The sequence below is a fragment of the Contarinia nasturtii genome, unplaced genomic scaffold, assembly GCF_009176525.2.
Source record: "Contarinia nasturtii isolate CC-2019 unplaced genomic scaffold, AAFC_CNas_1.1 Cnas_scaffold_187, whole genome shotgun sequence".
Taxonomy (NCBI): Eukaryota; Metazoa; Arthropoda; class Insecta; order Diptera; family Cecidomyiidae; genus Contarinia; species Contarinia nasturtii.
In genome coordinates, this window is record NW_022197544.1 from 1409002 (window position 1) to 1434857 (window position 25856).

The following is a 25856-nucleotide window of genomic DNA, read 5'->3' on the forward strand; positions in this document are numbered from 1 at the left end:
GTTGTGCAAAGAATGCAGACGAATGGAAAGATAGATAGGAGATAGAGCGGGAGCGAGTGAATCGAATTGGATAGAATATACAAATAAATGGTGAAATCAATCAACGAACTCATGTATTTAATGTGGACTTTGCTGGCTTTTGCCGCATTCGTACGTGCTATTAAGATGAATACATGAGCCAGAGCGAGTAAGACAGATGCATAAACACAGTGTGCGGTTGGGTGCACGAAACATGAACATACTATATGGCAAATAACGCGATTTAAAGTAGCGGCAAAAGAAAACAACACATAGCATAAAAAAAAGAACTTCTAGGGGAGAGAACATTACAACAGCATTAAAATGCCACTTGTTATTGGATTTATTTAAGTGTAAGCAATATACACTTGCGCGCCACTCTCAATTTTCTGCCAGAATACTTTCGCAATTTTATCCCGACAAAAAGACAACGTTGGTAGATAGAGGGAAAAACACGAGACGAATAGAAATATGCAGTCGACGGAAACAAAAAATATATATACACACACACATAATAGCAAAAGAGTGCGCGGTAAATACCACATTTGCTATTACCTATAAAGACTCATCTCAACATTGGCAATGACAATCAGATTGCTCAGTGCACCGTATTCACCGCAAAATATGCAAAGATATACATCGCACGAATCGAAAATGTAGACTCACCCATGTTTGGCATTTATTTTGTCGTTGAAGTGGACTGCTCTTGGATTTTGGTTTTTTTCTCTCTGAATTTTAAATAGATGCGTGATTAACGCTAAAGGATTTCATCAAATTGGGCTATTTTACATCGAATTAATTCACAATGCAAAAAGTCCCATCAATGTAATGAAGAAAAACAAACAAATTTAATAAAATTCTAAACATAAATAAACATGCCGTTCTTTTTACCACTCCATGTCAAACGAATGAATAAAAAAAAAGACAAAAAAACGAATCTTGACATCATGCAGAAAACAATGTTCCGGAGAAAAATGGAATGTGCTGAAGATGCGACATCAACGCTTACAGGAAAATAAATAACATTAAAAGGTATAGGCCAGCGGTCGAAATGTGCACATTCATCGCCAAATGGCAACGAAACACCGATTTCACATTTAAAAGGATCGAAAAACTAAACAACAAGCGAGTAAAAGTGAAATGGAACAGACAACGAAACATAAATGTATTTACTGTTTTACGTAAATGCGAGCAATCTTTTGGGGAGTTGTTTTTCCCTCTTTCCATGTTGCGTCGAACGAAGACGTCGCACACGAAAGAATGTCGTACACAGCCATAATTCGATGATGATGATGATGATGGTAGGAAGGTCGCGTGCTACAAGTTAAATGAAAAAACGAAAGAAAAAAAAAATATGTGAACGACATCGAAATGTGATCAGTGCGTTTTGGTTCATTATTGAGAAATTAATTCATTAGAAAGTTTGGAAGCTATAAATCGAGAAAATGGATGTTGAACATTTTACCAGTTGCCCGAAGCCAACAATCTAATAAGTACTTTCCATGGTATATGAAAAGCACAAAATGCTTGGTTCTAGTGTCAGAGTCAAAGAAGCCAAAGGTCCATTCATTGTAGAATTTATGTTGTTTTTCGTTCATCATTTCACTTCAAGCTCAGTTGCAAATCACTTTTATAAAATTTCTTTCAATTAACAAAACGAATTATTCGTCCCTTAGGTCATTTCCTATTCAACAGCCATTGAAGATTTCCTTTAAACACTTTCGTTTTAACATATACAAATAAATACAAGGCGTTTACATTTATTTCCATTTATCTATGAAATTACTATAACGCATAATAAGGACACTTTAATACACATTGACAGAAAGAGCTCATGCAAGAATTATACTTAAAAAAAACAATCAAACATGTAAACGATATATTTTAAGGAAATTGAGCATGAAAATAATCGTGTGTCAAGTCTTTCGTTGGCAATTGATATTGATAGTGGAATAGTTGGGAAGAATATATGCATAAAATCCATATTTGCTCCTTTTGACCGATTAAGACACTTATAATAAATAAACAAATATTAAAACACACTCACGAAGCAACACAAACATCTACAAAGAAAATAAAAATGTCGATTGTATGCAATGCAAGAAATTGAAGCGAGAAAATAGAAAAAAAGTGGAAAGAGTGTATGTGTATCCGATACATTCGTTGGCTCACATCATCCATTTGCGCTATCACTGTTATCGTCAGAATAAAACCAATTGGGAAAGTGCTCTTTTCAATACCACTAAAAGCAAATCAAATTATTTGGCTCCAGCAATGTGTTTCGTTTTTCTCTTATTTTGTTGCCATCACCGTCGTTGTCTTGCTCATCTTGTTTTTCGTGTTCTGTCACGCGTGCCAACAAGATCAATTGGGAAAAAGTGAAGAAAAAAAAATGGCACACATTTTGTCGAACAACCTTCGCGCTCTCATGTATATAAAACGTATGAAATAAGTATAATTTCCTTATCGACCTCTGCCGCCCCTTTTGCCGTTCCATAAGTCGACTGAATGCACCATTGTATTTTGCAGAAACGATAGTTAGCGTACGATACCAACGGTAGGCAGGAGGAAAGGTGAAAATGATTGAAATATTGAAAGAGAATAAAAAAAAAAAACAAACAGAACAGAGCCGAGTTGAGCTGTACGGCTTTTTTCAGTCGGCCATAAAGCATAAAGCTTATTGACACAAATATTCAATAAACGCCGATTTAATATGCGCTGTCTAAGTGAAATGCATCCGTCTATACAAAGAGATCGTTTAGCGCGGGCGCGCTCAGGCTCACTCGCTCAATGATTTGATCAAAATACTCTCGTTTTGCTAGGCAATGCTTGGATATCATTGTTGCAATTTAAATCTGCACAATGAACACATTTACGCGTACCAATCTTTGTACGGAAAATGCGTCAAACGACAGCAAAAATAACGAACACAATATCAATAGCAGCAGTTGTATACTTCGACAAAAACGACAACATAAAGTCTTTTGTCGAACGACAAAAAAAAGAGAAGAGAAATAAAGAGAGAAAACAGAGCACGCTGCTCTGATATTTTTGTTCTCGCGCAAAGTTTCACTCGAGTTAGTCGCATTGCATTAGAGCGCTTAATTGATATTTCTTGTCACTATTTAATTGATTTGAATTGTACACGTAGTTTAGATTTGTATTGTTTGTGCAGCGACTTTTGCAGCTTGTTTCGCGTGTTAATATATATATGTGTGTGTATGTGGTGCCAGAAATTTGACGCGAATGTTGAGGAATTCGAGTGCCAAATGTGTTGAAACTATCACTCTTATGCCATCTAGCATTGATTCGCCACATTTTCGCTGTAAATCGAATCTGATCATCATCTCGAAAACTAATTTTAAAATAGTTTTCTTTCTTCTTCTTTTTTCGCTTTTGTTCATTTTCATCATTTTTGGTTGCTTCATGGTGTTCTTTTATTCCATTCTATCGCTCTCATACGAAAGATGATTAACGATGAAAATAATGAATTCATTAGATTGAATACGTGCAATTCTCAATAATTTAAGAAGAAACCAAAAACTTTGTGGCTTATGGTGTGCGCGCGTATTGCAAGCATTTTACCAACAACGAATCCATCTACAACACGGTCTACCTTTAAAAAAAATAATTCCCTGAAGCAAAGGGGAAAAGAAGATAATTTAACTTAAACTTGTCGACTTTTCTCCCATTTTCTGTATAATTAATTTTTTTTTTTGTGATTGTGTGTGTAAGTGTTTATTCACTGTTCTCTCAGCATCGTTGTCCCGTTCGTTTTTTCGCAATTTTAGTCTTCACGTTTGTCTTTTGGACGGGTTTTGCTGTTGCACCGATGTGGGGTTTTTAATTAAAATCATTTGCACGCGTCCCGTAATCGAGAAACGGACGACAACAACACCAACCAAAAATCTCAAATACATACACAAAAATATTTTCCAAAGGGGACAGTATGAAACAAGCAAGCCACTTTAATTGATGTACGGGCAACAGAATACCATAGGCGACCATACTTCACACATACAAGCGCTTGTGCAAAACTATGCTGACATTGTCCCATCATCAACAACCAACAATAGCGGCATTTTAATAACATTCAAAGATTCGATTCACATCGCCGACACACGTTCACATATTTTGCGAATAAAGTCATTGTTGATTCGCTACAAAACAATGGGAAGTGCGTGCGTGCATTTTTGGTCTGGTTTTCAAACTATTAATATGAAATTCTTTGGTTTTTCGGTAAGACATTTAATGCATGTGAATGTGCCTCTTACTGATCGATCAGATTTACCACAATCTCGATTTTGTTTGATTGCAAATTTACCAATTGGCCGAATGGACAGAAAACCAAATTAAAAAGTATTTCAATAAGAGGCCAAAAATTTATGTGGCATCGTGCTCAAAATGCAAATGTCTCACATTGTATAATTGGATCATTAAATTTCAAGTTTCATTGAAAACAAGTAACAATTAGAAAAGTTCGTAAAATGGATTTTTGAAGTGTATTTTAGTGGTGTGAGAATTCGAACGAAATGAACGATTTTACAGTTTAATTCCAAGCACAGGCATTTGGAGTAAGTGAACAAACAGACAGACATATACAAAGAGAATGAAATATATATAAATACCTATTCATGTATGTCATTTGGTAAAATGTCTATCTCCCTTTTTTTCCATTTACTACAAAGCAAAAGGACTGAATGGCTGCAGAAAATGGAAGAATTATTTAAGTGCTGATATATGTTTTGAGTTGGCACAACGAACTTAATAATTCAAGTGACACAAGAACTTATTCAACGGATTTTGATGTAGCACTTTCTCCACCTCCCCGCCCCCTTTCTATCTCTTTTTCTCTCTTTCGGATCCGTGCTTAATTGCATATTTTAAGTTTAATAGTTGCTTAGAAGCATCTTTGTCATGTTTGCAACCACATAAATTTTGACTTTGCATTCATTTATTATCTTGATTTTCCTCTCGCTCTCGCATTGAAAACAATCATTAAGTGTGGAGTTTCGTTTCTTTTTTTTCGTCATCTAATTTTAATTTTCTGCTGGCAACTTTTGATGCATATGAAAATTCTTCAAAAAATTCATTAAATTGTTGTTTTGCACTAAATCACACAAATGTACGTAATTAATGGTTGCATTTAGAAAGTTAAAAGGCTAAACTTAAATTGCACTCTATATCTATGGTTTTTCGTCATTATCCAAAAGTGAGTAAATCAAACGAATGGCAGGAATAAAAATGAGATTTTTTTAAAAGAGAGATCAGAACGAACGAAAGCGATAAAGAGACAGGGGATCAAAAACGACAAATTAATTTAGGTCCAACCGGCTAAGCCTATGAAGAGACAAAATGCGAATTCCCCTCATCTGTGCCATCTTGTATTCCATAGTTGAACTCAATTTAGTTACAATGAATTGAATCGAAAAAGAGAAAAAAAACAACAACAGTAACATGGCTACATAGATCTGTTGACCAGTGAGATACGTATAGCAATGGAATGAAAGAATGAAGAAAGCGTATATGTGTATGTATGCATCAGCACGCATAGATGTACAGCTCTGTGTGGCCGTGCTATTGTTGTTGTTTTTTCACTTTTTCATTTCAATGCTACAGAATTAAATTCAGTTTTTGCATCTAATTCACACTAAAATCAGATGGCGCTCATTAGCGAGATTCGCAAAAAAAAGTCTCCAATCTCATACAAATATACACCGGCTGTTTAGGTCTCAATGTAATGGAAACCGAAAAATAAATGAATGCAACTTTTGAATGAATGGGATGCAATGGATATCATAAAGTGATACAATAAATATCAACAAAAAAGCACTTCGTGGCAATATTCGGTTTTTATTTACGTTGAAACTTTAGATTCATTTTTTCCTTCTTTTATTTTGTATGTTCTTGGATGTATGTTTGATGCTAAATTTTCGGACACCATCCAATAGGAAAGAAATACCGTTTAATTTATGGTCAAAATTTATTTTGGTTGTAGCTTTTGACCGTTACGATTTTCGGCTGTGATAGAAATATACCGGAGATGGGCGAGCGTTTACGCGCATGCACACATTCATTGTGCAAGTGTTCAGTTTGCGGCTATTTATGTGCCACAATGATTCGTATATTTTTGGCCGTAATGAGATGCTGCATACACTCGATGCTTTTTTTCATTCTCTTCAAAATTTATGGTTCGTCTAATATTCATCTATGTTTCAAATTATTACTACTTTCGAGTACACACCATTTAAGTGATGCTGTTGGTTTTCTCCTGCTGGCAATCACTGATGCAATCGATGTGATGGTGCTACGCTTTGCAAAATGATTGTATGTAGTGCGCTTCATTCGGCCATGTCTTTGTTTGTTTGTTTCCGCTTGTTATTTTCTCCATCATTTAACATTGCGAAACTTTCTTTCAAAACCAATTTCTTCATTGATTTTTTTTATTATTGTTTTGCTTTTGGTCCACTCTACCATTGCTACAAATCGTTGTTGGTGCGACTGGAAAATTTCACCACAAAATTGTTCGACGTACATTATAGTTTGGAATGTGTGCGTTGTGCTTATTATATTATTGTATGTCTATGAAATTTGGATAGAATTCGTTTGCATAAAATATTTCCTATCGAACATTTCCAGCATTAATGCATTTTGAGACTTTTCTTCCTTTATATAATCAATTTGTTGTTATTTTTTGGCAATTTTTCAAAGTAACTCACTCTGCAACATCTCGTGTGTGTGTGTGTGTTTGTGTTTTTTTCAGCCCGAATATTTATGATTCCGGTTTTCAAACGATGTAAATTGAATAAATTTGACTTCAGGAATGAGTGTAACGGATCGAAAATTAAAATCGTTCAAGGGAAACAAAATGAAGTTCACGAAAGTTTGGCGAACAGGCCAATAGTTTATACACTTTTTTTTCTCTCTCTCTCTCTGTATGTGAATGCAGTAAGGTTGCAGTTCGTTTATTATCAAAATGTTGGGTTGATATCGTACGCTGCATTTCCAACCCAAGCAACCAAAGCAATCAACGTTACAGTAGTCATTAGTGTGGCATGCATTTGGTCGTCTCATATTCATTTGCATGCTACTGGGGCCGCATAGCACTCGGAGGCGAAATAAATTTATGAGTTTAGATGAAGTTTTATTGCGGTTGCATCACATTGCTGTTTAGTTGGGTTTTCCTCAATCTCTCTTCATCACATGCACACACTCGCAATTCTAATTGACTGAATGAGTGTGAGGTATGTGCTTCTAGAATATTATGCGTGATGAACGAAGTGCTTAAATTACATATACTTGCCAAAAGAACTAGCTTTAATAATTCACCAAAAACTCCAACTCTTGCTGTTCAAGTATTTTTGAAATCAACAGCAGCTTCACACTGAGAGAACTGTCAGTACAATTGCCGTCAGTATTATACGTAAATAGTATGATTATAAAATCACACTGAAACCATTACAATATAGCCAATATAGAAAATAATAGGCTCCAACAATAGAGGACACTTATGTCATTATTGTGTATTTTGCTAGCATTGTAATGGTTTCAGTATGATTCTACATATCATTTACGTATAATTTTGGCGGCAGTTGTACTGACAGTTCTATGCGTGTATTTTCAAAAATTTCTAGCATCAATTAAACTTTACAACACAGTTTTATTGCTTCAGATTAACACTTGTATTGATTACGATAGAACAAAAACCCAAATTAAAGAGTGCTACATTTGGATAATTTCAAATATTGTCCGATGACAGACAGAAAAATGGTTTTCAATTAAATTACTTTCAAGGGTACTCTCATTCGCACAGTGTTTCTCGGTGTAATGGAGCATTAAACCGATAATTGGTTCATTTAATGATTTCATACAGATTTTCGAAACATTTTTCCTCTGCTCCTGTCATTCATGCCATTTTCATTTCATTTGCATCGTTGTTTATCTTTTTGAATGTTAAACTTAAGAATTTGACACATTTAGCAAACGTTTAGATCCCTTTTTTTCAAGCCAAACACATTGCATTCATAAACGATGAAAGTGTTTATTCATTTTTTTTGCAAGAGCATTGTTGAATTTTATGAATTGGCATGAGGACAAAAACAAATCATTAAAATATTTTTTGAAAGCATATGTAGCGCGTAGCAAACCATATTAAATGTGAAATATGTCTACAAAATTTGGCGAAAAAGGGAGATGGGCGAAAAAAAAATCACCAGCACCAAAATAGCAGAGACAGACAGAAATTGGTATCATTATATGTCTTGTGGAAATTTCGTTTCATTGTGTCATTTTCATTTATTTCTGTTTTATCAAATATCCAGCAAATTGTCTTTGCCTCTGTTTCGTACGATTTTGTGTGTGTGTGTACATTTGGGCTGAAAATACCGTTGAATATGTGTATATGTAATATTCAATCATGTAATTATGCTTTAATTTGCAAGTGGGTTAGTACATTGTCGGATTAATGTTACCGTCTGCAAATTGTTCATGTTGTTTGTGCCATGGCATGTGTATTGGGAATGATGAATTGCTTGGAGAATGCGTTTTGCTTCCATATAACTCGGTGATCACATGCAGTCAGCAACTAGCAACTGAAAATAAGAGCATACAAATGCTTACGAACAGATTTACAAACAGAGACCAAGACTTGGAATGCCATCCACATTGTACCAACGTGAATGTACACCAATGTATACAAACAGCACAAACACAGTTGTATTTCAACGACAAAACCATGCAGAAACGTGTTTATACTGTACACACGATGCAAAGTGTAATATTAAATCGTTTTTGAATGTATCAGTTTTATAAATGCAGTTTGCTAAGGATTTGCCATAAACCAAAACTTATCCCGACAAAAGAAAATCATTCATTGTCGTTGACATGAAATATTCCATGTGAACAAAATTTATATATTCCGTTTTGATTTACTATACGTCTGCTGGTTGTAATCGCGTATATATAGCGTTGAAAATGTGTGACTGTTATTCAAACAGGTCATAACTGTATCACCAACTAACTAACACTTTTCTGCACTGGCATCAAACAATTTATTCGGTTCGTCATTTGTTTTTCTTGATTTTGGTTTTGTGCTCGTGTTTTTTTGGTCGTACTTTCCAATAAAAATGAACCAACCGTACCACACCTAATTAATGGGAAAAAAATGTTCAACCAGATGAACGCTACACCGAGCCCGTTTTAATCAATTATCCAATCTTTTTTTTTCGCTCGTTGCCAGTACATTGCCTCAACATATCAATTTTAATTACAAACAGCTCAAATTCCGATATTCTCTTCCGGCGTCGGTAAACAGTCGAAAGAGTGTTTTTTGACAGGGATTTCCATCGTTTAATACATTTTAAGCAAATTTATTGTAGTTAAGTTTTTAATTTAATATTGTGCATATTTTGCTCCAATGTATACACCTTTACACTTTCGATGTCGGCAAACTTTCGTTTCGGGCAATTTTAAATTGCTCAATGGAGATTTTTCTTTAACTTCTCGTTATCCCTGTTCTCATTAGGCATGTGTTTCAAAAGAGAATAAATTATTTAATGTTATAGTCTTCTTCTTCTTCTTCTTTTTTACTTGTTCAATGTTCAAGAATGCCCAAATGCTATTGTGTGGACAAAACTTTGTAAATTTTATCGCAAACAAAGGGAAACTATTGCAATTTGATAAAATGCCTACGGTCTCTTTCCAACCAGAAAAAAGTGAATTAAAAAAAAAATAGTCGCTGGCGAATCATTCCCCAGTTTATGCTTATAGTATAAAATGTTAAACCAGAACTCGAACAAGAGAAATGAAACACGATACCGAAACGGCACACTAGCCTTTTCCATTCGATTTTCGTATTTAACACCATTATTCGATAGCTAGAATATTTTTGGTCGTACCTTTAGTTTTCTCTCTTCGAAAGCATTGTCTCGTTAGCGCTAATTGGCATGTGGCTGAGCGTTCGTAAACTTTCTGCAAGCTGGTGTATTTTTGTCCAATTTTCATCTTTTCATCTAACCATTTGTCGTATATATTATGTATGTATACACGTACATATGTGTTTGACTTTCAATTTCTCTACGGCCAAAGTTCGACAACATCTGTATTTTGCGAGAAATCAAACCAAACCAACCAAGCAATATGTGCAATGTCCATCCATAAACATTCTCAATATTTGGGCCATTTTTTTAATATTTCCGATAGTGCGCACATAAGTTAAATCCAATATCATTCTGAGAGGTGCTGCTATTGTATAGAGTTTCATTACAAATTCAATTTTCAAATAAACAACATGCAGTTATTATAAATCGCTTTGTAAACAGAACGTGAAAATCACCAAACTTCTTTTTTCAACATTCATTGTAGTTGATGACACAATGATTGCAATTCATTTGATTCAAATTGACGAATTTTGATCAATTTTATCGATGAAATGAAATACGGATTTTTAAATTGGTAATATAAAAACATTTGTGAAAGTTGTGAAAAAAATTTAATATTAAGTTTCGACTTCAAGCGCATCATCTTTAAAATTCATGCGCCACTTTTTAATGCGATTCCGATGGATTTGCCATAATCACAAAAGTTATCTGACTTTTACTATATTGACCACGGAATACCATTGAAAAGGTTTGAGAATGTTTGGAATTCAAGTCGAATCAGGTCAATTAATCTGGTTTAATGTAAAAATTGAAATTAAATTTTTGGAAATATACACGTCCTGAATTATTTTTCGATAAATTTTATTCTTGTAATAGAATTGATGAGAAAATTACAGTAAATTAGAGTACAGCAAAGAGAGAAACAATTATTGGTTGTGTGCTCATTCAATTTTCAAAATGAATGGTTAGTGTAGAGAACCCGTGTGGAAAAAAGTGACTGACTGTGCTGAAATCAACTGAAAATAAATTTTCAACTTTAAATGACTTCAATCTCAGTTGGATTGAGTCAAAAACGTCCCAAATTATTTAACTGACTGGTTAGTCAGTACTTTTTTACATGAGTGTACAACATTTTGTTCGGAAGTGTAAGTCAATGTGAGGATGTATAGAGTTCAAGTCTCTTTGAGTCGACGGTGGCGCCCGCCATTTCAAAGGGAACGTGCTTAAATGTAAAATATTGATAATTTATTGCAAAATAATGAAATAATTTCATCTTTTCTCAATGATATGCCAACACACAGATTACGAAATAGTAACATTTAATATATAGCCCATTTTTGGCTGTGTAGTCATAATTTTACTACATATTTTTTTTTTTTTTTCAAAATTTATTGTTATTTAGAGGAAGTGTAGGTAAGTGTACAACATTTTGTTTCGAAGTGTACCTGAATTTTTTTTCTTCAAAAAATCGACTTCTCTTTTTTGGGGTCTTCATAATTTTGCCCGGGGTAGCTATTTTCTAAATTCAAAATGTAATGTATTATGGTCTTAAAAAAGTGTACATTAAGTGTATACGATATTACTATGAAATTAAGTGATTTGGCCATACCAGCCTTATATGATGGGCGAAGGGTACCTATACTGGAAATTTCAAAATAAGTGTAGGATGATTTTATGAAAGTGTACAGCCTTGAAATTAAGTGTAGGTTAAGTGTACATCAATATTATGTCTTTAAATTCTCACCTTCTTGTGATATGGTCATGCTCTCACCTCTCACTGGGGCCACCAAATATTTTAACATAAAAGATAAATTGCATTGAAGTAAGCAATGAATTATTATCAACATATTTTATTTATTCAATTTTTTTTAGCAAACTGGGTACACATGGAAGTCCAAGGCGTAGAAATGCTGGTCACGATCCACCAGTAAAACATTTAGGCCTCGGAGAAGTGAAGCGATTTACTGGAGGAATGCACAATACAGAAACTCTACCTGGTATGTTTGAAAGCGTTTCTTTTATTCATTCCCAAAAATGGGGTATTCTTTTATGCTCCACTTAGCCACTCTAAATTATAGAAAAATAAATCAAGTAATTTCAAATGTAAACACCTTCGCACTACTGAAAAAATCAAGATAACTAACAAAAATGTCATACATACACACACACACATTTTTTCCACAGTCAATATGTGAGACATACACCATATCAACACAATCATTTGCTGGTTGACTTTGGAATGGTGTATTGATTTTTTTTCTCACTCGGGGTAAATTGAAAATCCAACAAACAAAGTTGCATTGGGCTTTATTCTATTTAGAGTAAGAGCGAAAGTATCACACAGTGACCCAAACAAATGGAGAAACGAAGGGGAAACAATCAGTTTTGTAAAGAAAAAGCCATGAGATTGCGGTTCAATGCCTTTGCACATAGCTATTAAATGATTGCTAAGTCAAGCGTGTAATGAAGTTTATTTTTTTTTGCTCTCTCCTCTATTCCTCTGTGTGATTGTATGAATCGTTTCATCTTCGGCCTATGCTTTATAACTGTCAAACATCATGCAGAAGCGCTATTATTCATTGTGGATATTTCACGTATGAAACGTATTGTTAGTCGATTCGTGCCGCACAGTTTGTGAGTTTATATGCTTGAAATTGTTCTATCTATTATGCATCATTCATATTAAAATGAAAGCCAGAGCCGAGAATCGTCAAAACAATTGATATGAGAAGTGAACGAGGGAGAGGAGAGGGTCTATGCCATGATGGTAGAAATTTCAATTTAAAATGATTGGTGGTTGAATTCTTCAAATCTTCAAATCAAATTTGTCTTCACTGCTTTTTGTGGTCGATGTATTTTGTCTGTTCAATGTTAGCTATAGCTAATGTCATTGAAATTAATACATTGTTTATGTGAATTGAACAATAAATGTATCCAAATATTGAGGAAATGCATTGACGCACAATCAAACGTATTGAAACTGTACTGTCTATTAAATTTATTAGGAAATATTGAAAATAAGCTTCAATTTATCGGCTTTAATTGGACTATACTTCATTTAAAGCTGAGTTTAATTACATGAAAAGTACAAAATGCTTCTTTTTTTCAATAAAAGTTGTATGCTCAAACAGAGAGAGAGAGAGAGAGAGAGAGAGAGAGAGAGAGAGTTCTAGATTGATTAAGTGCAAAATGTGTATACAGATCACCGTAGTTCAAATACAATATTACACTTATTCAACTGCACACGTGTGTAATGTTTTCCATATACCACATGTGGGAGCTTAATAACTTAATAACAATAGTGAATGTATGCATTCGAGTTTATTTATAAATTATGAACCATAAATAATTTCATTAATTAATTGGTAGATAAATTCGCATACATTCGTACAACTATCAGTGGATTCGATGGTTTTGAATGTCATTTCGAAAACACACAAGCCAAATAAGTGATGGCAACCACATGGTTCCCATCAAATGGTAAAATAAAATGATCGGCTAATGCAAAATGACTGAATTGTTTCCATTTGAATGAATAAACAATAACAACAACAATGAAAACTAAAAAAAAGAAAACATTTTCATATAACCAACATGCAATTTTCCCTTATGCTAGCCACTCTCTGCATATCATCAATTTAAGTATTTAGTTGCTCCAATTTTATAGCATACACATTTTCAATCTATTCCATTTGAATCATTAAATTGTATTATGAAAATCGAACCAATTATTTATTGATTTTGTGGATAGTAGCGAAATGAAGATAATCGAATGAGTTTATTTTTTCTCATCAGACATTTAAAAAATTGATAGAAAATACTAAGTCGTTATAATAATAATGTTAAGGTGCCTTTTGAGTATTTTTTTTTGTTCGATTTGGACTTGTAAACTGACTTGATATAATTACTTCATTCGTTCACATACTAAATTATTTGAAACTGTGTCGTATGCAATCTCCCGGCATGATTAGAATTCATCACATAATATAATAGGGGACACCCTGTAATAAACGGAACGAGCGTTCATTAAATAAAAATGTATTTGAAAAAAAAAAGAAAACGGAATGAAAAGTATGAATGTCGCAGAAACATAAGCAAAAAAGGATAATGAACCGTTTATGCGAGAGTGTGTTTGTGTTTGTGGAAATACCGCGGCGACGGCGACAGTGACAACAACGATAACAGTAGCGTGCGCTATTCGACTATCCGAGAAATTGTATAGTTAGGCTAAAGCATAGAAGCACACAGCACACCAAACACACAACACCGAGGAGAGAAAAAAAAAATACAATGTTTCTTATTATTTAATTTAATTGCTTTTTATATCTAACATCAGAATCTTAATTAAAGAAGAGTTGAAACGATTCTGGCTCTTTTTAATTAAACTTTTAGACTGCTAAAATTCAATTTGAACTCCTTTTTATTCTCGTTATGTGTATAAAGTTCATCAGTTTTCTTTTTTCTTCTTCTTTATTTTAAATGGTGTGTGCATGTATTGTATGTGTGTGTGTGTGTGTGCGTTTTGCTACGTATTTTTGCCGCTCTCCACACAATCTTCGTCGCTCACTCTTGCTCCACCAATTTTCTATTTCTTGGCATTGCCGTTCGGGCATTTATCTACCATTTTGGCAGGAACGTGTATGCTTGTGTGTGTGTGTGAAACAGAGAAAGTTAGCACGCAACGGAAGAAAGAAAGTGACAGAGATATTGAGTGAGAGAGATACACCGAAATAAAGAATGTGTTCATTTCAATCGCTCTTTTTGTGTACGTTTTCCATCATGAGTTTTCTTGCTCACAACAAAACGAAACGAACGAATGAAATGCGGCAATGTGCAAAATATAAAGCCGAAGTCTGAAAGAAATACCGAATTTTGAGTGCAGAGAAGTGAGTAATTCACGGCTTCCACGTAATATGTATACTATTTTGTCATTTAATTGTTTTTGTTTATGTAGATGCACAGAGTTTTCGACGACCATAATGGAAATGATAACTAAATCGCTTCTTATTATTCTTTGCTGTTCAATTCTCGTTCTCTCTTTCTCTCTCTATCTCGCACACTCTTCTACATTTACACCTACTCGTTTGCTGTCTTCAATTCCATCCGTAAGCCCATGTTTATTGGAAGGGAATGTGCGCCATTTATTTGCTACCGTGAAGCCATCAAAAATGTGTATGATTTTCTAAATAGCGTATTCAGCAGTTATTCTTATGCCGCATTAATTTCACCAAACATTAAACTCATCAACAAAAATGTTTGAAGAGTACAATTCAGTGGAATTTCTTTCGTTTTGATTACCTCGTCGCCGTTTCGCTGGTTTTTTTTTTGCTTTATTTTATTCACATGTGCTGTGATCGCCCGCAACACACATTCCAAACACATAAACGATTCAATCCGATTTGTGCGAAACTTTGATTTGCTGCAGAATGTACATACAGTTCAACAATGGAGCGAAAACTGCAATTGACAACAAAACAACAACATTCAAGCGCTCAGTTTTGAAATAAATGAATAATTTTTTAATTATACCATTTGAAACATTCACTACTATTTTCACGAAATTACACGTACCCCGTATAAAATGGAACTCACAAAACCACATGCGCATTTTCCGTTGTTCCACTTAATGAATACAAATTGAATTCATTCAGGTACATACATGCAGACAACACGAATTATTACATCGATGCCAAAGTCCTTTTGAACTTGAAATGAGCTTCGGATAATCTTTTTGTTTACACTTTTATTGCTCGAAAATGGTATTTTTGTGCGAAAGACCAAACATCCATAGTAGCCCACAGACACCGCAATTCTCAATTTAATTTAAAATAGAACAAACGCTGATTATTGTCAAACGCTCGGTCGAATTACAATTGCCAATATTGGATCTAGGCAAAATAAGCGAAATATCATCAAAATTCACCAATGATTTGACAATAGAAAAACGAAATAATAATAAATGCATTCGCTTGAATGTGTTGGATATTAAAGTGGACAAAAGGCTGACGTTTTCATTTATTTGAAAAATGTGATGTGTCCGTTGTTGCGAGTGTACGCGTAAATCAACAGCATACGTTATGGTAAATGCATGTTTCAAATGTTCCATTTGAACTGCAATCTCGTTTCCATTAAATAATACACGTAATAACAAATTTCACAGAATAAATATTGCGAAAATAACAAATTGAACGGCGAACAATAGCAACAAGGCAGCCAGGCGAGCGAGCGAGGGAGCAAGCAAGCGAACGAAGCTAAAAAAAGAGCAGAGTCAGTTGCCGAGTCAGTACAGCACTTTTCAATTATTGGATACATGTGATAAATACAATATGAATGAAAGGATTGATTTCGCAACGTAAAGTGCATCGAAATGGAAGGGCAAAAGCTGCAGATTTTAGCAGCTCGTTCATTGTTCCGTCAGAAATAAAAAATAACGATCTAATCGATTCGCATCGAGTTCAAGTGCGAACCAATACATATATATACACCATACACACATCATCTCCATTTCATTCGATTGTTCGCATTTGTTGCGCGACGCGCACATAAAAACGAACCAAAGCAAGAAAGTGAAAAGAATCACAAGAAGAAAGATTGTATGTACACATTCGCTTCGAAAGTCTCGATAAACTCGATAATTTTCATTTCGCTCATGCTTTTAGCGTAAATCAATTCGATTGGATTAAATCGAATCTCACTCACTCTCTCATTCTCTCTCTCTCTCTTTCTCTACCTCTCTCATATAATGTAACTAATGTAACGAAATATCATATAATTCGCCAACTATTTGCGCCACTCATACGCGCCATATCACACAAGTTTCGCGCTCGTAATCGTAAGGTGCAAAACCTAACAGCCAAATCATACATTCGACTGGGACTTGCACACGCGTTCATATACGGTTGGGGCAAAAAAAAAAGAATTTATGAAGGTTCCTCAAAGGCAGCATTCGCCAAATACATGAACTATGAATAATGCCGGTTGCTGTATTTGAACATATCGCGCGTTCTTCACGTGCGAAAGGAGTGAATTTATTTTTGTGTTCGTCGATAAGTTTTATATATATTAGAGAACATTTCGTTTCTCAACCAAAACCAATATCTTTTCGGCTTTAATAACATTTATCCATTTGCACTTTTTTCTCATTCCATTTCGACATTGTACACGGAAAACGCATAAGAATTACTTGACGATATAAAACACTTAAATTATCGATGATAAGAATCGGCACCATAGCACACAAGAGAGAGAGAGTAAACCAACTCTTTCCGTTGGATACATTTTTATTATACGATAATTTTCTTTAATTTTTTTTTTGGTTCGAGTACACAAACATATTTATTTGTTTTCATAATTTTTGAATTATTTTCCAGTTACTGACAATGGAATTGGCGATCACCATCAGCACAACAATCATCACCAATATCAGCCGTTGGTTCGTCATCAAGCCAAAGTGGATTCGCATAAATCAGTTTGCGTAAAACCTTCGTCGCAATTGTCATCGCCGTCAACACCTACATCCAATATTCCATCGTCAAATGTATGCACTTCATCGTCGGTTACGCTGTCGACGTCCAGCAATAGCGCAGGACTACCAACAGGTACCGAAGCATTAAACAACTACATTTTTCCACTTGCCAAACCGCAAAAATTCATTTATTCATTTGCTGCATGCTTTTTCTCGATGTCATTTCTCTGTCTCTCCCATTTTTTGGTGGATGGCAAATGTTTGTTCATTGCATTGTTTAAATGAAAATGACTTTCGCTTCGGATTTTGTTTTGTTTTGGTGTGTCTTTGTGTGTGTTTTTTTTGTTGCAACTTAATTTCTTTGTATTTTGTCGCCGTCACAGTATTATCAAATCAAAACACCACACTGCTTTTGAGTGGCGGTGCCAGTGCAAATGGTAATAACAACAATCTCACAAGCTGCAACGGGGTACGAGAATGTGCCGGCTGCTGTAAACGCATCACCGAGCGATTCCTATTGAAAGCTTTAGATTTATACTGGCACGAGGATTGCTTAAAATGCGGATGCTGTGATTGTCGATTAGGTGAAGTCGGGTCCACTCTTTATACCAAGGCAAATTTAATTTTATGTAAACGGGATTATCTTAGGTTTGTCATATTCATTCAATCTCATTTCATTTCAAAAGAATTCCATTCAAATGCTTTATTCTCTCTATCTTTTTAAATAAAAAAAAAACACACTCACACACAAATTATATACAGACTATTTGGCACTACGGGCTACTGTGCTGCCTGTACCAAAGTGATACCTGCATTTGAAATGGTGATGCGGGCAAAAAGTAATGTATATCATTTAGAATGTTTTGCTTGTCAGCAGTGTAATCACAGGTAACTATTATAAAAATTGAAAATTCCATTGATTTATACAAATGTCGAAATGAAATGTTCAATATGCAATATTTTTTGTTCCATAGAATAAGATTTTTGAAATATAAAATACCATCAGTATTCTCTAGTTCATTTTCAATTTAACAACGTCGAAAAAAGCTTACCTAATGTCTAATGGAAATATCATTTCTATTCATTTCGAATTATTATTTTATTTTAATATCATTATCTGAACTAAATACAATTATACATATTGTATTAAGGCAATTTATTCGAATTAGGTCATTTCTCGCCAGCTCCAAGAGTGTTATAGATTAACGACAATCAATCGATTTTATTTCGTTTGTATTTATTTTTTGAAGCAGGTCAACTGTTAGGATATTAGCCGTGTTTTTTTATGTCCTGTTCCCATTTCTCTTTTTTTTGTCATGTATTCCTTTCTATTTGTTGCTAACACTCTGAAATGAAATGCATTGTGTGCTTCAAATCGATTTGGTATCATCAGTAACACTTTATTCTAAATTTTGCTCTGAAAATAGATCAATAAAATTTTAAAAATAAATTGCGACAATTTATACCTAGGGGAAATGATCTATTCGCGAATGGACAAAATTTATTAGTTGTATGATAAAGTCGTCATTTTAGTAAAATAATTCAAAAAATTCGCATACAATTCGCAATCAAACTATATAATATACGCTTGCAAACGAACCAAGTGAATAGCGGCGACGCAAGAAAACGAAGTGAGTGAATAGCGGCAACGGATAACATTTTTTCTTTCGTTCGTTGTCGCTATTCATTCATTTCGTTTTCGTGCGTCGCCTCTATTCACTTGGCTCGTTTACAAGCGTTCACAATTTGATACATACAAAACATACAAATTTTGCGAATTGTCTCACGTTCATAGCGTTTTGTTTGCGAATTGTTTTTTAAATCACAACTTTACTGGCCCATCGCTTACAAATCATTTCGCATAAAATTCGCAAAATATCGAATAATTCGCTATTTTCTGATCGAGATCCGATCCCCTAGATTTATACTGAATAGAAAACGCTATAAAAAGTGAGCAGCGGGAAAGTGAAACATGTTAAAAATGTTAAATGCATTTTGCTTGCTTATTAAACCGAGTAATTAATTTGATTCCATTGTTTGTTTACAGGTTTTGTGTAGGTGATCGTTTTTATTTGTGTGAGAATAAAATTTTGTGTGAGTACGACTACGAGGAAAGATGTGTGTTTGCTAATATGGCGTATAATCCATCTAGTCTGGCGCATATTCGGAGACAAGTGAGCAGTTTACAGGTTCGTATAATTTCTATTGAAGCATGAGTAAAAAAAACAGCGCCAAAAAAATAAACGAATATCCACATTTTCATATATGTAAAATGTCCATGGTGTTTATTGTATATTGCTTGATGAGGTTGTAGTTAGATGAAAGAAGACAACTCACCGATCGTGGTCATTTGGTTCGTATATAACAAAAATTCCGATGGAAATGTAAACAAATGAAACGTTCAATGATAGTGATGGTGATGGCTATGGCGCATTTGCCATTAATCGAAGTGAAAATGCCATGGCAAAGTTTGCATGCACATCTTGCACACTATGTATTTTAATGAATAGCGACTGGAACGCGCCAACAGATAATTCAAATCATTCCGGACAATTTATAATACGTTAATTCATATACTGTGTGTCCAAAAAGTTTGGACGTCAATGATGCATGTACGCTTGGATTTTTCACACACACACATACACACATACGTCCACACCAAATAACCGGGCGCGAAAAGGAAAAAAAGAACCAGCAGCAGCAACAACAACAAAACCAAAAACCATATTCTCTCTATCTCGCACTAGCTGATTTTCGGCCACGATTGTAATGCGGAGAAATTTATATTCATCTATATAGGAGAGTGGTGCACAAATTATATCGTTTTGGCCGACCACTGCAGACAGAAAATGATTCAGTCTTCGACATGCTGATGCAAGTTTATAAAAGCGCTCTTTTGCTGCTATTTAAAATGTGTATTATATGGTGTGCCATTTATATACGGGGTATGGGGATCTATGTATGCAATATAGTATAGTAGCTCGGCAACAAAAGAGCCAACATTTACCCCAAAAATGTACATGTTTCGCACACATTTTCACCCAATTTATGAGACAACGAACACTTTTCGATAGTTGATGTTTTATGCACCAAATTATAAGCGGATGCCCTACTAGTAATTATTGCAGTTCATTGAATGTTATTTTTTTCCCGTCACTTTTTTTTTTGCGATGTTCGCTTTGCTTCGTCCCTTTCGGATTCAATATTTCGTCTCTATCGCTCGTCATTTGGTGCTCGTCGGCCTTATAATTTTCGGGATACACGAGAAAACCAATAACCGATTGCAATTTAATAAATTGAATTTATTAGCATGGACTGAATACCATGAAATATTCCATCTGCAGAATTCGGCTCTATTTAAAGCTTAAATACTAATTAAAAGTTTCGATGCGGCACAGAAATTCCATTGCAATCATTATAATTAGCAACAACTTGGTTTCACTGTGAAATAATAATTCACGAATATGATGACGATAGTGAAGAGGAGCATTGAACAAGTCTTAAATAACGTTCGCAAATTCTCTCACATTATCTCTATTATTGAGCGATTCACGGAAAATTCAACGAAAAATACCATCCTCTTTTGCACTGCATTTGATTGAAAAAAAAAAATGAACGACGAAGATTGATACCTTTGACAAAGGGCTGTTACATTCACAGACCTTTCAACTCACTCAGTAATAAGAATTACCAGCCCTGCTCTTAATAATAATTCGTTCAATGCGAATAAGGAAAAATTCGAATTTATTCGAATTTAATTCGGACGAACTGGTAATAATTCAAATCATTATCAATGTTTCTGCTCAAATTCTGTTGAAATAAAAACGTTGCACCCCTTCTTGAAATGACAAAAATATTCCTGATCTGCCTTCAATTATTCGTTCATAATTAAGTACTCATTTCAATTATAAACTGATAAGATATTTGTTCCTCTTAATAGCTGACAAATGCCAAAATAAACGAATTCTTCTGAATATGATAACGTTGTTCATAGATTTGGACTCCCAAATTTCATCATCAACCATTCTATACCTGAATTCATTTTGACCAAAGAATATTTTTTTAACCGAATACTTCAATCTGAACCAAATATGTAAAGACAGAATGCGGAAATATTTAAAACTGTGTTTGTTCAATGAATGAAGAAAAATATATGTCGAAAGCACTTGATGATGAAGCTGAAGATACTTATATTCTTTTTTTGCATATTTTTAAATGTTTTTGAATGACCAATCTTTTCAATTTTCTATATGAGTGAATGAAGATTCTAGTTTCGACTGCATTGCGAATTAAATGTTTCATTACATTTGTGAATGTTTATTGAAATGGTGAAAAGGTTTTATGGTTTGAATAAAAGATAGACAATAATGGATATTTCCGGAAATCATTACGTATTTATGATGTGAAATGCTTGACTTTATCAATTCATCCATCTTAATTGGCTTCATGAATTACACATTATGATCTAGATTTTTTTTTCGCTTCATTTTTTTAATTCGCATTTTATGTTGCACAGTTTGAATCGTAATCGAAATGACTAGAAATTAAATGCTTTTTTTACTCATTTTCATGCGGCTATTCAATGAATACATTTTCAAAATCATAATGCCATTAACATTCTCACCACTGTGAAACAAAATTGAATGGGAATCAAGTACTATCAACTCTCAACTCCAACCATAATACAAATGATATTTGACACAATCAAGTGAATTGAATGGGTGAGGATTACAGTGAGCTCAAATCCCGATGAAAATAAAAGACCAACATGACATTTTTTTTTGTATGGAGTTGTTGTTGTAATTAAAATAACAAATCTATGTAAAAAAAAATGTTATGATGCTCTTTTGTTTTCATCGAGATTTGAGCTCGCTTTAATCCTCACCCGTTCAATTTAAATGTTTAAGTTCACCCGTCGATCATTTTAATTACGAATGCAAATTGTATCAATAAATTACTCTCAATCGATGGCGGACCACTTTTGGTATATAAGAAGAAGAACAAAACATTAAATTTCAATTAATTTTCATGTATAAGACGATAAATCATCCCTACTTGGAAACTTCTTTATAATATTTAAAATACAAAATAGTGAAAAGTCACATAACTTCTACGTTGTGCAAGCTATCTTCAATTCCGTGCTGCTACGAATTAAAATCGTAAATTGGTTAAATACAAACTAAATGTATTATATTTAAAATGTTACACAATTTTCACAGTGCATCCAATCGACGATTCAAATTTGCACCCTTCTCACAATTTGTCGACCTAAAGATTTGATTTTTTTTTTGCAATACTGGACTCATTTATCAGTGCTCATGTTAAATAATATGACAACATTGCGATATTGAATGTGTTTCCGGCTTCAAGATTTAATCAACATCATAAGTGGTATCCGGTATCAAAAGATCAAATTCATTTACATATTTATTTAAGTCGCATGGATTTACCGAGAGAATAATACGTGCTATATATATGTATGTGTGCATGTTTACCACAATGTCAACGTCTTCGTAAATAGATGGTGTTTTGTATCGAGTTTATACCACTGTGTTCGTGCATCACAAACAAACAAAGTAAACAAGTGTATTCAAAACACTTGAAACACTTATCGAAACGCTTAATATAATTTCTTGGAATTAACACTAATGTTGTTATTATTATTATAGTTATATTTAACAGTGGCGTTTGCTATATTATTAATTAAATGTTTGGCACAGTAGCACATCGCTCAAATGCCAGATGCAGAGAGAGAGAGAGAGATGAGCAGAGAGCGTGAGAGAGAGAGAGCAGCGAAACGATGGAATGTTTATTGATTTTTTGGTTCGGTCTTGGGTTCTCCAGCCATTTAATGCATAATTTGTATACATAATTTTCAAATAATTAATTAAAGTTGGTTTTCAATTTGGATCAAATAAAGCATTCAAAACGCTATAAGCGTATGTGTACGAGTATGTGCACGCCTGTTTTGATGATATGAATCCGAATATATTGAATAACTCATGAACAGGTAATGCTTCACATTTGTTTTGGAAGTTCAACCAATTTAAATGCGTCATTTTCATTGAACGACCCAAAAGTTACAAAACATTTTCGAGATTGTCTCGCTCACTTGCTTCACCATTCTCTCCAATCGTTCGCTCTCTATCTCGCCTGTTCGCTCGTTCATTCGATTTTCGCTCGTTAACAGTTCAACGAACATTCAAAAGCTACTATTTTCAACTGGCTTGAATTTGACTTGTAGTTGCGATGATAGTTTGATTTCATTTCATTCCGCACTGTAAGCAGTAAACACCAAATATCTTCAATTAATAACAAAATATTGTTTATAGTTTTGCATAAGAAAAAAGATGAAAAGAGCAAGGAACCAAAAGTATGCTGAATGTAGTGTTGCTTTGATTTAACAAACAAAATATATGGCTAGTTGAAGACAGATGGCAATTATTTATATTTTATCTCTTATCAAAAGCGATAAATGGAACGCAATTTTAATATAGTCGTGAATATTTTGCTCCAATTTTAAGTTGCAGCTTCAGTTGCAGTTTTGCCGGAACAACAGAAAGAACATCACACTGTGAATGACGTTGCCGAGGCATTTTCCAGCATTTCAACTGAATCAAATATTTGCTCAGCTCATCTTCAGCGTATGTTTTAGCTCATGCGACATATTGTGCATTGATGTGTGTCGCCCACAATTCGGGCAAATGGCTCGTTCTCTTTCCCTCTCTGCCTGCCTGTGTATAGTGTTGGTTCGAGAAGTCTTTGCATATCCAAAAGATGCTCCGATTCATTGCGATTGCCGTTATTCTGATATAAATGCTCACAGTGTCACAGTGTGCTGTTGGTTTGGGACTTTTCGATGCTTCGCATTCATTTGTAGTATTTGTGTGTGTGTGTGTGTGTATGCGACTGACTGTAATTCAAATGTAATTAACAGATGGATATATGCACGATGCAAATTTAATTACATTAAAATATTTCCCTCTGTCGTTTCACTCTCCAGGCAATTCACTGCATCTTTGTCAATGCAACAGCATTCACGACATTATAATCGGTTTAATGCTATGCTGTTAGGTACACACATCCGTGAAGCAATGCGTCCACTTGTCTGTTCTGTATCGAATATAAATTGCGTGTACAGTGCGCACTTTATATGAAGAAGACAGGGACAGGGAACAACAGTCACCAGATACAGAAATAAAGAGTTTTGTGTATTGTCGTTGTAATTTTCCTGTGAATTTTCCAGTCGCTCGTTATATTGTATGTTGTGTACTCTGTATATTTTATATGGGAATATTGTTGTTATCATCAACGTCACTGTCCTTGGTATTGTTGTTGCTTTTTTTCGTCATTTCATGTTTTTGCTTCTTTTTCTTTTTTATTAATTTCCCATTTATTATTTTAACATATTCGCTCGTTTTGTGCTTTGGGTTTCACTCATTTTTGTAATTGATTTAATTTCATTAAATCCATTTTTAAATGTAATCATACGAAAAACATTAAAAAAACAAAACAAAACGAAAAATAAGAGAGGTTTCAATATAACCAAACCAGTTACTCTGTCATCTATTATGGATTTGATGGCATAACGAAAAAGGCAAATAGCATTAATAATAAATATAAAACGCTTCAATTATTCGAAATTGATGATTGATTATGATTTTATTAATTAACCGAATACGCGGCTGTTATTCACATTCGTTTACGCATTTCAGATTATACAGAGAATAAGCGCAAATTGATTTTATATGTAATACGTTTCACGGAAATTTAATTAAATAAAATCCACACGCTTTTCCCTCTCTCTCGCTCTCGTGTACGTATTTGCGTGTATGTACGTGTGAGCAGTTGTTTCATCAAAAGTAATGGGAAATGAGAAAAAAAAATGATATAAAAAATGAATTCGATATTAATTTTTGGCTAGGTGTTTCGCACCCAACAACATGAAAACACCAAATTATCGTAAACGGAGGGACGCTGTCGTTTCCAAATATTCGTTCCTAATTTCGTATTGCTCTGGAGCAATACGCTCCAACTGTATTATCGCATTCCAAGCTTTTTTTTTGTTTTCTGTCCAACAAAAAAATGACTCAGAATGAAATTTTAAAATGATATCAATTTATCGATTTCAATACACCCTTCGGCATGACTCACTCATGAAAATGTTGATATTAAAATTCAAATGCATATATTATGTGCATTTTTGTTGCCTTTCCAACGATTTTCCAAAATGCATAGTTCCCTTATTTATTTCACCAATTGGTTTTCAATTGGTTGATCTTCTAACCTCATTGGGTATGTGAAAATTGTATGAAGTTTATGAATCTTTCCATGTTTCTGAATGAAATATTTTCATCTTTTGACACCAAAATCATTTTTCAGCAAAATGTGGGGATAGAGGAGAAATTATTCTGCAATTGCGGCTCAATGGATACTCGAAAGACATCCTTGGTTGATTATTTTTGTTAATAATGAAACCAAATTTTGAATTGTGA

General features: G+C 34.1%; 1 protein-coding gene across 1 annotated transcript in view; it reads left to right on the plus strand.

The window, feature by feature from the left end:
• The window catches only part of LOC116352270 (LIM/homeobox protein Lhx9-like), a 34251-nt gene that overhangs the window by 3781 nt on the left and 4614 nt on the right, over window positions 1-25856 (plus strand). Inside the window, exons 2-6 of the mRNA XM_031784743.1 lie at window positions 11769-11893; window positions 17267-17494; window positions 17745-18009; window positions 18124-18249; window positions 19409-19550. Coding sequence (XP_031640603.1) covers window positions 11869-11893; window positions 17267-17494; window positions 17745-18009; window positions 18124-18249; window positions 19409-19550 — 786 coding nt within the window. The 5' untranslated portion in view covers window positions 11769-11868. The remainder of the gene's footprint in view (window positions 1-11768; window positions 11894-17266; window positions 17495-17744; window positions 18010-18123; window positions 18250-19408; window positions 19551-25856) is intronic.